Source organism: Oncorhynchus mykiss, chromosome 4 (assembly GCF_057628025.1).
Source record: "Oncorhynchus mykiss isolate SJ-2025 chromosome 4, ASM5762802v1, whole genome shotgun sequence".
In the NCBI taxonomy this organism is placed as follows: domain Eukaryota; kingdom Metazoa; phylum Chordata; class Actinopteri; order Salmoniformes; family Salmonidae; genus Oncorhynchus; species Oncorhynchus mykiss.
In genome coordinates, this window is record NC_143025.1 from 30,718,335 (window position 1) to 30,732,500 (window position 14,166).

General features: G+C 41.8%; 1 protein-coding gene across 9 annotated transcripts in view; it reads left to right on the plus strand.

The window, feature by feature from the left end:
* The first annotated feature begins 155 nt into the window (after window positions 1–155).
* The window catches only part of cep135 (centrosomal protein 135), a 23,053-nt gene continuing 9,042 nt past the window's right edge, over window positions 156–14,166 (plus strand). For 4 of the 9 annotated variants that reach the window (XM_021599428.3, XM_021599426.3, XM_090231849.1 and 1 more), the window contains exons 1-12: window positions 156–472; window positions 832–959; window positions 1,074–1,264; window positions 1,435–1,602; window positions 1,780–1,921; window positions 7,646–7,859; window positions 8,053–8,268; window positions 8,372–8,437; window positions 8,639–8,789; window positions 8,906–9,147; window positions 9,303–9,458; window positions 14,093–14,166. The exon at window positions 14,093–14,166 is cut by the window's right edge and continues 145 nt beyond it. In XM_021599428.3, the coding sequence (XP_021455103.2) occupies window positions 847–959; window positions 1,074–1,264; window positions 1,435–1,602; window positions 1,780–1,921; window positions 7,646–7,859; window positions 8,053–8,268; window positions 8,372–8,437; window positions 8,639–8,789; window positions 8,906–9,147; window positions 9,303–9,458; window positions 14,093–14,166 (1,733 nt within the window). In that variant the 5' untranslated portion in view covers window positions 156–472; window positions 832–846. The remainder of the gene's footprint in view (window positions 473–831; window positions 960–1,073; window positions 1,265–1,434; window positions 1,603–1,779; window positions 1,922–7,645; window positions 7,860–8,052; window positions 8,269–8,371; window positions 8,438–8,638; window positions 8,790–8,905; window positions 9,148–9,302; window positions 9,459–14,092) is intronic. The other 5 variants (XM_090231847.1, XM_090231848.1, XM_090231851.1 and 2 more) reach the window with 4 other exon arrangements.

The window sequence follows — 14,166 nt, forward strand, 5'->3', positions numbered from 1 at the left end:
TTTATAGTTGGCATTAGATTAGAAGCACTGAGCTCATTCATTATGTAGTGATAACTACAACTGCGAAGTAGAACTGAGTGTAGGCTATTACTGAACTCGTTGGAGACTTTGGAGATGTCACCTGAACCTGTGCCAGTGAACATGTGTCTCGTTTCCATGGAGAAGTTAAAGCGAAGTGGGATGAGCTTCGGCGCCATTTTCAAACTACTTTACCGCCGACAGAGAACAAGCTAGCTAGCTAGTTCAGATCAGGGCGAGTCGAACGACAGCTTTGCATTCATGAAAAATCCATGTACTGACTGACCACCTTCGCAAACCTCTACAAGGTGTTCCACCTGGCACATACGTGAAAGTCTCATGCAGTCTTTTCAGCGTTGTTTGTTCTATAACTTTGTTTACAGACGTCATGTCAACAATCACAGCTAACGTTAGCTAACTAAGTTAGCTATCTAGCTAACCGGACCGTAGATTTGTGAGTATAATTTAGCGACTAACAATTGATGAAAGTTTACTGGCAAGAATATATAAGTTCGCTATAGCAAGCTAGACTGTCACTGAAATCCTGTTTTTCCTTTTGCCATAACTTTACCTGGCCTGAACGACCTAGCTAACGTTAGCTAGCTGCAGCTTGATAGGATGAATGAGCTGGCTAACGTTACTTGCTCTGGTGCAATAGTAGCCCGTTTCAGTTGTCAATGCACTACCAGTCCATCTTTGGCTAGTCCAATAGTATTGACTAGCTATGTAGTCAATAAACTGTAGTCAGCAAATAAACTAGCTATAACCACAGATGGAGTTATCTCCGAATCTTTACTATGTCCTGTTTTGTAGACTGCTGCAGCAACAATGAGCACCAATGCAGAGAGGAAGTTTATCAACCTTCGGAAACGTCTGGATCAACTGGGATACAGACAGCCTTTGGGAATCGAGACCCTGCCACTGGTGGAAAGATTGTTCAGGTAAATACATATTCACCTCTGGGACATGATAGTAAATTACCAGTTGTATAGGGAGATGTTATTGCGTCCCATGTTATAGTGAATGAGGTTTGTGTGTTTCTGCCTCTATTGCAGTGATCTGGTCCACACCACAGAAAGTCTGCGCAATGCCAAGCTCAATGCAGGGAAGACTGAGAAAGAAAGCCGTAATCTAGATGCCCTCCTGGAGCCATACAAGACGGAGAATGCCCGGCTGGTCCGGGAGAACAATGAGCTGCACCTTGGACTCCTCAAACTCGGGGAGGAGAAAGAGCGAGTAAGCAGAGGTATCAGTCCACACAATGCCACTCAGTGAAGCAGTAGTCCATTCATATATGAATCCCACTGTCCTCTCGTAACAGAAATAACTGGTCTAACCCATTCATTTTTACTCCTTCTGTTATCACTGGCAATACATATATTTTGATATGAAACCTGTCACTGCCCTTTGTCTCAGAGCTCAAAGCCTACATCAGAAAGCTGGACCATGAGACATCAGACCTGAAGTTCCTTAACAACCAGTATGTGCACAAGGTCCGCTCCCTGGAGAAGGACAGCAAGGCCAAGACGGAGCGCATTCAGCAGCTGCAGGAGAAGAACATGCAGGCTGTGGTGCAGACACCAGGTAGGACATAGACCCAACATCCACTGGCATCCACCTCATACTTCTATTACTCACCCACAAGTTATTCACTCAAGTTCTTAAGCTAGAGCACCACTACATGTCCTGTTTTTCTAACGTGTACATCCAGCCTCTATACAACCACACACCAGGATGTTTCCATTAATGATGATTTGGCAGGAGGGAAAAAGCACAGCATTCCTTTCAGACGTCAGCGGATGCAGATTGATGACCTTATCCCGCCCTCCTCTGGCCCCACTCAACCTGTGGCGCAGCCTGATGACCTGTACATTGCAGATCTTCTGCAGGTGGCTGATGACAGGTGGGATACTCCTTGTAGCTGTTTAATCACTTTCAAGCTATTTATTTTGTATTTATTTAAACATATTAACAATGTACAATTAAATAGTATGCTGGTGCTATTCACATCAAGATGCATCAAAGGGATATTTGCAATGTTTTAAATTTGTAATAACTAGGGGTGTAACAGTTCACCAAAGCCACGGTTCAGTACGTATTGTGGGTTTGGGGGTCACGATTCGCTTTCGGTACAGTGGAAAATTCAATTCCAGCCGTTACTGTAGTTAATATTTATTTATTTATTTAAGAAAATAGAAAGTATTGGTGTTCCTGATTGTGCTCTCATCAGGTATATGGAGCCATATCAACACTTAGTATTTTCTTAAATCAAAATGCACAATTACTCAATAACAACACTAAAATAATGTGCAATATGCATGTGAAATCAATATGTAAACATGATTCAGACATTGTATAGGCTTATGCTATGATGTTTTCTTACAAAGAGAAAAGTATGTGCATTTGTGACTCTCATAAAGGAGGCGTGTCTGTAGCGCGGTACTTCTCATCTCCCACTCCGGGGTAATGTAATGGGGCTGTCACAGCTTCTCTGTAGCCTTGGAGGTCCATACATCCATTAGGGGCAGCAAGTTGCCTAATAGTTAGAGATTTGGGCCAGTAACCGAAAGGTTGCTAGATCGAATCCCTGAGGTAAAAATCTCTAGTTCTGCCTCTGAACAAGGCAGTTAACCCACTGTTCCTAGACGATCATTGTAAATAAGAACTTGTTCTTAACTGACTTGCCTAGTTTAAATTGTATATATAAATATATCTGTAGTAAGCACAACACAGGGTGCATTGGCCAATTCATTGATAACTTTGAATTTGGCTTGCTTTCTAGGCTATTGAGTGTAATACCTGTGTGCTGAAATGGGTGCTAGGGGGAAGTTTACAGTGCCTTGCGAAAGTATTCGGGCCCCTTGAACTTTGCGACCTTTTGCCATATTTCAGGCTTCAAACATAAAGATATAGAACTGTATTTTTTTGTGAAGAATCAACAACAAGTGGGACACAATCATGAAGTGGAACGACATTTATTGGATATTTCAAACTTTTTTAACAAATCAAAAACTGAAAAATTGGGCGTGCAAAATTATTCAGCCCCTTTACTTTCAGTGCAGCAAACTCTCTCCAGAAGTTCATTGAGGATCTCTGAATGATCCAATGTTGACCTAAATGACTAATGATGATAAATACAATCCACCTATGTGTAATCAAGTCTCCGTATAAATGCACCTGCACTGTGATAGTCTCAGAGGTCCGTTAAAAGCGCAGAGAGCATCATGAAGAACAAGGAACACACCAGGCAGGTCCGAGATACTGTTGTGAAGAAGTTTAAAGCCGGATTTGGATACAAAAAGATTTCCCAAGCTTTAAACATCCCAAGGAGCACTGTGCAAGCGATAATATTGAAATGGAAGGAGTATCAGACCACTGCAAATCTACCAAGACCTGGCCGTCCCTCTAAACTTTCAGCTCATACAAGGAGAAGACTGATCAGAGATGCAGCCAAGAGGCCCATGATCACTCTGGATGAACTGCAGAGATCTACAGCTGAGGTGGGAGACTCTGTCCATAGGACAACAATCAGTCGTATATTGCACAAATCTGGCCTTTATGGAAGAGTGGCAAGAAGAAAGCCATTTCTTAAAGATATCCATAAAAAGTGTAGTTTAAAGTTTGCCACAAGCCACCTGGGAGACACACCAAACATGTGGAAGAAGGTGCTCTGGTCAGATGAAACCAAAATTGAACTTTTTGGCAACAATGCAAAACGTTATGTTTGGCGTAAAAGCAACACAGCTGAACACACCATCCCCACTGTCAAACATGGTGGTGGCAGCATCATGGTTTGGGCCTGCTTTTCTTCAGCAGGGACAGGGAAGATGGTTAAAATTGATGGGAAGATGGATGGAGCCAAATACAGGACCATTCTGGAAGAAAACCTGATGGAGTCTGCAAAAGACCTGAGACTGGGACGGAGATTTGTCTTCCAACAAGACAATGATCCAAAACATAAAGCAAAATCTACAATGGAATGGTTCAAAAATAAACATATCCAGGTGTTAGAATGGCCAAGTCAAAGTCCAGACCTGAATCCAATCGAGAATCTGTGGAAAGAACTGAAAACTGCTGTTCACAAATGCTCTCCATCCAACCTCACTGAGCTCGAGCTGTTTTGCAAGGAGGAATGGGGAAAAAATTCAGTCTCTCGATGTGCAAAACTGACAGAGACATACCCCAAGCGACTTATAATCGCAGCAAAAGGTGGCGCTACAAAGTATTAACTTAAGGGGGCTGAATAATTTTGCACGCCCAATTTTTCAGTTTTTGATTTGTTAAAAAAGTTTGAAATATCCAATAAATGTCGTTCCACTTCATGATTGTGTCCCACTTGTTGTTGATTCTTCCCCAAAAAATACAGTTTTATATCTTTATGTTTGAAGCCTGAAATGTGGCAAAAGGTCGCAAAGTTCAAGGGGGCCGAATACTTTCGCAAGGCACTGTATATTCTCAACCACCTAGAATGGGCGCGTATCAACTGCTATAAACATACCTATCCCTCTTGTAATTTCTTTGGCGCAGAATCAGCTACGACGAGCTGCTTGAATGCAAAGGGGAAACGAAGCTGTGTTTTTTCCGTCTTGCTCCAGTGGTAGGAATACTGAAATGTAGGCAGCTGCACAATCTATTGTCATTGAACATTGGCAAATACGGTTACATTTTATCCACAACTCTCTGTCCATCACTGTTGTAATCTACTGGGAAGCCAAAATGTTCCCAAACTGGATATCTAAACGATGATGGAGGATTCTCCTGGTTTAACGACCCCACCACTCGCCATTGTACAGAACTAGTTCCCGGCTGCGTGTCACAAAAGGACAGTTTGAAATGCACCAATTTTAAGATTTTAATTGTAATTGCAATCAGCACATAGGCTCTAGTTGTTTTAACGGAATAGCCTGAATTGTTTTTATTTTTCAGCTGAGATTTACTCGAGGCATACAAAGGAGCGCACTTGACTATCTAATCTATTGTCTTGACGTGACTTGAATTGAAATCATTAATGTGATGACTGCTATTTATTCAATCCACTAACTATGTTTAATTGTTACCCGATTAAATTAATAATGTAACAATTAACTCATTAGGAATTTGTGGCACTACGAAGAAGTTGTTTAACGAGTTACCATCTCCCGAAAATCTAGAAAAGAGAAGTTAAAACAGTATATTGATAACTGTCACTTATTAATCATTACCTTATATCAGTTCTCATTCTGAACAGTCGTAACCTTCTTGGCTCTGCATGAACCCCAACCTTTGCTGATTATTCAGTACTACACAAATTGGTTTAATTATTTATTTACTAACTAAATAATAATAGAATACACATACACACTTACGTTACAAAAGATCCAAGTGGACTGACAAGACATGACGGCTTGTTACATCATAGATGGGAAGGGGGAAAAAGTGAGAGCGAAAGAGACACTTATCGTACATTTGGAAACTACGCTCACAGTAACCATTTACTTTGCACACGAACCACCGCCTGTTTTGGAATAAGAAGTAATGAATGTATTTACGTGTGGATGTCTTTGTTCGTTGTATATCTTTGTTGAAACCAATCAATTCTTCTATAGGAAGGGGTCGATTGGTGTAAGGCTCTGGTTGTCCACCAGAGGTCACAATGTCCTTCTTAGTTGTCCTGGCTTCAATGGGTTGTTTCCTCAGAGCAGCTACTTAGATGCACCAATGCTTGTCTAAGATGCGATTTTTCTCTTTCACACCTCGTGTCTTTAGTCAGAGTTTGAAGCACTTTACACACGCAGCTGCAGACTGGCGGTACCCTGGTCTGGTAGGTGAGGTTATCTTCACCTCGTGTTGGTTCACCGTTTCAACCATTTCCCACATGTAGCTAACGCTCCACGCATTTCTGGTCTGGTAGGTGAGGTTATCTCCTTAGAGTTTCCAACCATTTCAACGTATGGACCACGGTCTCACGTCTTCTGGTATGAAATGTTCATTCTTACCCAGTCCTTTTAAGCGCTCTGGTTGAAAAGGGCGGTTCCATCATGCTGACAAGCTCTCTGACCTTATTCGGGGCATGGCTGTGTTGCTCTATAATCAAAAACTATGATCTCGTTAGAGAACTAAAATCACATTCCTATCTTTACAAAAATAGTTTCAACCTTTTGCATATTGTCTACACCACGTATTGGATGGAATCTTGACATAAACAGTGCGTACACTTTCCAAGTTACAGTATTTTTGTTATACCATATACAATTTGTTAATCGCATCACAAAACAGACATGTTCCATAGACCACTTCCCACATTTGGATGTTAGAAATATTGTTGCAGTGTTCACTTTTGGACGTTAAGAGTTTTTTGGTGGCAAAATGTCTCTAACAAAGCAGATTCCAATCTTGATACTAAAGAGCAAGAGCGGGTTCTCTGCTGCATAAAATTTACGATTGCCGTGAGGTGTCATAAAACCGGCCCAGCCCCCCCACTTCTGTGGTGAGAGGGGTCTGGTCTTCGTCAGCCATTTGCCAAGCTGATCTGAGGCCTTGGATCCTCAGCCAGGAGAGTCATGACACTATCGATCGTGTCCAAAGCATTAAGAACACCTTCCTAATATTGAGTTGCATTCTTTGAGGCATGGACTCTACAAGGTGTCGAAAGTGTTCCCCAGGAACGTTGGCCCATGTTGACTCCAATGCTTCCCACAGTTGTGTCAAGTTGACTGGATGTCTTTTGGGTGGTGGACCATTCTTGATTCACATGGGAAACTGTTGAGCGTGAAAAACTCTCGCAGCGTTGCAGTTCTTGACACAAACCGGTGCGCCTGGCACCTACTGCTATACCCTGTTCAAAGGCACTTAAATATTTTGTCTTGCCTATTCACCCTGCCTCTTCACCCTATGAATGGCACACATACACAATCAATGCTTAAAAATCCATCTTTAACCTGTCTCCTCCCCTTCATCTATACTGATTTGAAGTGGATTTAACAAGTGACATCAATAAGTGATCATAGCTTTCACCTGTATTCACCTGGTCAGTCTGTCATGGAAAAAGCAGGTCTTAGTGTGTGTGTACATACATACAGTGCATTCGGAAAATATTCAGACCCCTTGACTTTTTCCACATTTTGTTACGTTACAGCCTTATTCTAAAATGGATTACACACACACGTCCAGCTCTAGAAAGAGTCTTGGTGGTTCCAAACTTTTCTATTTAAGAATGATGGTGGCCACTGTTCTTGGGGACCTTCAAAGCTGCAGACAATTCCTTTAATCTCATGGCTTGGTTTTTGCTCTGACATGCACGGTCAGCTTATATAGACAGGTGTGTGCCTTTCCAAATCATGTCCAATCAATTGAATTTACCACAGGTGGATTCCAATCAAGTTATAGAAACATCTCAAGGATGATCAATTGAAACAGGATGCACCTGAGCTCAATTTCGAGTCTCATAGCAAACGGTTTAAATACTTATGTAAATAAGGTATTTCTGTTTTTATATTTTTTGCTTTGTCATTATGGGGTATTGTGTGTAGATTGAGGATATATATTTCTTAATCCATTTTAGAATATCTATCTATATACCCCCCCCAGTCCAATACAATATGTGTACCATTACACTCCTAGTAATAACTTGTGATTAATTTTACCCTAGGATCCAGGAGCTGCAGCAGGACGTAACCAAACTGAAATTAGACCTTGAAAGAGCTCAGGGCGGTATCAAACACCTGCACATACAGGTTGAGGAGCGAGACAAAGAGATTGAGCGTCTTAGTCGAGCACTTGATGGAGGGCGTCCTTATGATGTCATCTCCCTAGAGGCTCAGACCATCAGCAATGAGAAACTGATTGCCCACCTTAACCTGCAGGTAAGAACTGAAACCTGACCCACTTCACACAATGGGTATTACCCACACATTGAATTGATCTCCGCAACCTACCCTCAAATTGAAACTGACCACAAATAACTTGTTTCTGTCGACACCAACAACCATCAACTCAGGCTTGCCAAAGTCCTTTGAGCACTTACCACACATTGACCTCTCGGTGTCGTGTTCCCAGATCGAGTACCTGCAGGAGACTAACAGGACTCTGGAGCAGAAGGTTCAGGGGTTGCAGCAGAGGAAGCAGGATGCATCCACCGAGGTGGCGGACCTCAGTGCCAAGAACCAGGAGTTGTGTCAGGAGCTCACCCACATAGACCACCTGGCCAAGCAGCTGGAGAAGGACAAGGACCTGGTGCTGGAGACTGCTGACCTGGAACTACAGGAGGCCAAGGTGAGAAGGGAGGAAGATGATAAATGGGAACAGGAGGAGTACTGTATAAAGACAGACAGAGGGTTCAATTTGAGGAAAATCTGTGGCCTGTTTTTCTCCTCAGAAAGAAATCCAAAAGCAACACCGAGCCTTGGAGGACTTGGAAGATGTAATCACAAAGTTAAGAAGGGTATGACTTTTTATTTATTTATTGGGCTTAGAAAGGCTTGTAGCCTTCACGTTCCTGTTAAAACTTAACGTCTCAATGACTAGAGAATGTCTATCTGTTACAGTACCACATCAGATAGTTGTTAAAGGGAAACTTGAATCTGTGCAGCATTTTACTCACAATATCATAGTTGTATCTGACTCCTCTGACTGGATGTTTTAGGACCACGCTGAGGGAGACTACGAGAAGGACCGTCTGAGGAACCAGCTGGGGGAGCTCGGGGAGCAGAATGAGAAGATGGAGGGACTGGTGAACTTCCTGGAGGAAGAGAAGAGGAGGCTTCAGGACAAACTAGAGAAAATGACTGATGCTGGTGAGTAGCAGTGTTTTTCTCCTGTTTCACTGGAACTTTGAGACTCAAATGTCTCTCATTGATTATAGTTGGCCTGAGCTGGCCTAAGCCCAACTGACTCTGGTTGCTGTATCTAGATAAAGAGCTGGTGCTTGAGCTGGAGAGCATGAGGTCTAAACACGGTGTGTGTGGGAAGGACCGCTCCCCATCTCGCCTGGACGCATTTGTCAGGAGCCTGGAAGAGGAGCGGGACTATTACCGACAGGAGGCTGAGCGCTACCGCAGGGCCAGGGGACCAGGCGTCATGGACCACACCAACACCCGCAGCAGCCCAGGCAGGGGCAGGAGCCCCAGGGGGAGAACAGGCTGGCATGGCAGGGTGAAAGAGCCAGCCATTTATACTAATGCAAAGAATACATAGTTATGTTCTTATTTAATGTATATACGTACATAAACTCATGGTACTAGTAAGCCTCTTATATCATTATTTTGTTTGCATGTATGGTAAATCATTTATTTTTCTGTGTTATTTAGGGGGACAATGTTGATTTGGAGCTCTCCCGGACAGTGAAGGAGAGAGATGAGCTCCAGGCTGTACTGCTGGGTTTTGAGAGACACATGGAGGACATCCAAACCAACGTCAAGGCCCTTACTGCTGAGCGGGACCAGCTTAGTTTACAGTGCAAAAAGGTGAGACAGGCCAGGACGTGGCATATCAAATGAAAAAGATTGTTTCAGTGTAGTACCAAACATTTAAAGTCTAAACATACCTATCAATTCAGGTGTCAAATACACATCTTACACCCTCCTCCGTTGGATCAGTATTTGAAAGCCAGTGTCTATGGCGGGGGCACTCAAGTACTACTACTGTCCGGTCACACACATTTCCTAGATGGCAAATGTCTGGATGGATATTGTCATATAATAATCATGTTTATCGGTATAGTAACAAACTCCAACCTCACGACCCCAACCCCTCTTGTTGGCGGAGAGAATTTTGTTTTAAAGCTAATTTCCTGCAAATCTACCCTTTTTTAAATGTTTTTTTTTTTACACTTTTTCTCACCAATTTCCCCAACATGAGAACATATGAAAGCTGGTGGTTCAATATTCCCAGTTCTTCAATATTCCCAGTTAGCGTCTCACCTACCCTAGAGGTTAACGTCCCACCAGGCCAACATCCGGTGAAACTGCAGAGCGCTAACATTCTAAATACACCATTTGTTATAGTAAACATTCTTGTAAATACATGTATCTTACATAATTTAAAAGATGAGCATTTTATTAATCCAGCCGCTGTGTCAGATTTCCTAAAGGCTTTACTGCGAAAGCAAACCATGCTATTTTCTGAGGACAGCTCCCCGCACACACAAGTATTACTAGCATTTTCCAACCAAGCATTAGCGTCACGAAAGTCAGAAATAACAATAAAATAAATCGCTTACCTTTGAAGATCTTCCTCTGGTGGCAATGCCAAGTGTCCTAACTACACAGTGAATGTTTGTTTTGTTTGATAAAATCCATTTTTATAGCCTAACACGAAACATTTGTAAACCGCTTGCGTCGTGATTTCCGTCTCATTCAACTTTGGACGAAGCGTTCGTGGTAATTACACACACTAAACAAACGTTTATCCAGTCATGGTTGGTTTCATTGCAATCCTCTAGTTGTTACTAACACAACCATACGTGATGGTTCTTTTCCCGGGACGTATTGACCGAAACAAACCGATTTGAAGACACCAATCAATGACCTCATTGCGCACCAATGGTAGGACCGGTCTATCGTTGATTGACTGTATTTTGGCCCAATGACCACTGATCATCTTGAAATCTAGCTTGGAAGATAGCCAATGAGTTGAGGTAAACGGCAATATGTAATGGTTATACGTTCGAAGACCAGCCTTTGTCGTAATCTCTGGCGTAAAAGAGGTTCATTCGCCATTGCAAATCCTACTTGAGTGTTACGCATAGCAGTACATAGTCAACTGCATTTTCAGCAAGTTTATATATTTAAATTATGGCGAATAAATCAGGAAAAGCTAAAACAAAGTCTAGGTATACAGATTTAACCCAAATTATAGAGGAAATTGATAGAGAAAGCGAGACCGAGTAAATATTTACCCTTGTTATTTAAAAAATAATAATAATAATAGTTTTTATATGTAATTTTTTGGTGTGTGTTAGAATAGCATTTATGTATTTTGTATATAGTTATTACCTTCCAAATGTATCACTGTACCAATTCGGCCACTTTGGTACATTTGGTTACATTTGTGTGGGACACCTGGGTGACTTCATGCTCAATGTCATGTAGCTCGCTAATTTTTTCATGTAGCTCGCTCATTTTCAATGTCATGTAGCTCGCTCAAGTTATCTGTCTAAAACTTTGCTCGGCTATTGTTGCCATCTTATGTTGGGGCGGCAGGGTAGCCTAGTGGCTACCCTGCCGAAAGATTGCAACGGTTGCAAGTTCAAATCCCCGAGCAGACAAGGTACAAATCTGTCGTTCTGCCCCTAAACAGGCAGTTAACCCACTGTTCCTAGGCCGTCATTGAAAATAAGAATTAGTTCTTAACTGACTTGCCTAGTTAAATAAAGGTTAAAAAAGTTCTTAATTAAAATCATCCCCAGCATCCTATCTATATGTTTGGCTGTTCTTGGTCATTTGAAATATGATGCAGCAACAATAAAGAACAGAAAACATATGTTATTTCCTTGTATTTTCTTCTATCAGATCTATTGTGTTATATTCTCCTACATTCAATGCACATTTCCACAAAATTCAGAGTGTTTCCTTTCAAATGATACCAAGAATATGCATATCCTTGCTCCTGGGCCTGAGCTACAGGCAGTTAGATTAGGGTATGTCTTTAGGTGGAAATTGAGAAGTACCCCAAAGAAGTTAAGAAGTTTTGGGTTGTAGTTAATTATAGGAATTATGCATCGACTATTTCTCTCTATCATTTGTATTTCATATACCTTTGACTATTGGATGTTCTTATAGGCACTTTAGTATTGCCAGCCTAATCTCGGGAGTTGATAGGCTTGAAGTCATAAACAGCGCTCTGCTTCAAGCATTGCTAAGAGCTGCTGGGAAACGCAGTAAAGTGCTGTTTGAATCAATGCTTACGAGGCTGCTGCTGCCTACCACCGCTCAGTCAGACTGCTATATCAAATCATATACTTAATTATAATATAATAAACACAGAGAAATACGAGCCTTTGGTCATTAATAAGGTAAAATCCGGAAACTATCATTTCGAAAACAAAAATGTTTATTCTTTCAGGGAAATACGGAACCGTTCCATATTTTATCGAACGGGTGACAACCCTAAGTCTAAATATTGCTGTTACATTGCACAAACTTCAATGTTATGTCATAATTATGTAAAATTCTGGCCAATTAGTTCACAGTTCGCAACGAGCCAGGGCGGCCCAAACAGTTGCTGTTGATGTTTATGGTTAGGTACAGTTGAAGTCGGAAGTTTACATACACTTAGGTTGGAGTCATTAAAACTCGTTTTTCAACCACTCCACAAATTTCTTGTTAACAAACTATAGTTTTGGCAAGTCGGTTAGGACATCTACTTTGTGCCATGTGGCACAAGTAATTTTTCCAACAATTGTTTACATTACAACAATTGTTTACAGACAGATTATTTCAATTAATCACAATTCCAGTGGGTCAGGAGTTTACATACACTAAATTGACTAAAGTGCCTTTAAACAGCTTGGAAAATTCCAGAAAATGATGTCATGGCTTTAGAAGCTTCTGATAGGCTAATTGACATAATTTGTGTCAATTGGAGGCGTACCTGTGGATGTATTTCAAGGCCTACCTTCAAACTCAGTGCCTCTTTGCTTGACATCATGGGAAAATCAAAAGAAATCAGCCAAGACCTCAGACATTTTTTTTAGACCTCCACAAGTCTGGTTCATCCGTGGGAGCAATTTCCAAACGCCTGAAGGTACCACGTTCATCTGTACAAACAATAGTACGCAAGTATAAACACCATGGGACCACGCAGCCGTCATACCACTCAGGAAGGTGACTCATTCTGTCTCCTAGAGATTAACGTACTTTGGTGCGAAAAGTGCAAATCAATCCCAGAACAACAGCAAAGGACCTTGTGAAGATGCTGGAGGAAACGGGTACAAAAGTATCTATATCCACAGTAAAACAAGTCCTATATCGACATAACCTGAAAGCAAGGAAGAAGCCACTGCTCCAAAACCGCCATAAAAAGCCAGACTACGGTTTGCAACTGCACATGGGGACAAAGAGTGTACTTTTTGGAGAAATGTCCTCTGGTCTGATGAAACAAAAATAGAACTGTTTGGCCATAATGACCATCGTTATGTTTGAAGGAAAAAGGGGGAGGCTTGCAAGCCAAAGAACACCATCCCAACCGTGAAGCACTGGGGTGGCAGCATCATGTTGTGGGTGTGCTTTGCTGCAGGAGGGACTGGTGCACTTCACAGAATAGATAGCATCATGAGGAAAGAAAATTATTTGGATATATTGAAGCAACATCTCAAGACATCAGTCAGGAACTTAAAAGCTTGGTTCGCATATGGGTCTTCCAAATGGAGAATGACCCCAAGCATACTTCCAAAGTTGTGGCAAAACGGCTTAAGGACAACAAAGTCAAGGTATTGGAGTGGCCATCACAAAGCCCTCACCTCATTCCTATAGAAAATTTGTGGGCAGAACTGCAAAAGCATGTGCGAGCAAGGAGGCCTACAAACCTGACTCAGTGGTGATCCTAACTGACCTAAGACAGGGAATTTTTACTAGGATTAAATGTCAGGAATAGTTAAACTGAGTTTAAATGTATTTGGCTAAGGTGTATGGAAACTTCCGACTTCAACTGCACATTTGTGCAACGATTGTGCTTTTTTTCGCCAATGCGCTTTTGTTAAATCATCACCCGTTTGGCGATTGTTGAAGTAGGCTGTGATTTGATGATAAATGAGCAGGCACCGCATTGATTATATGCAACGCAGGACAAGCTAGTTAAACTAGTAATGTCATCAACCATGTGTTATTAACTAGTGATTATGTGAAGATTGATTGTTTTTTTATAAGATCAATTTAATGCTAGCTTGCAACTTACCTTGGCTCCTTGCAGCCACAAGGTCCTTTTGACGATGCACTCGTGGTCAGCCTGACACGCAGTTTTCTCGTGGATTGCAATGTAATCGGCCATAATCGGCAGCCAAAAAGGCAGATTAGCGTTTTATGAAAACCTGAAATCGGCCCTAATTAATCAGCCATGCCGATTAATCGGTCGACCTCTAATATCTATGTCTTTACTGTAGGTTCAGGAGGAGCTGAGGCGGGTCCGTACAGGATCAGAGCTGTCCACAGAGGTCCTGAGGCTGAAGGAGGAGAG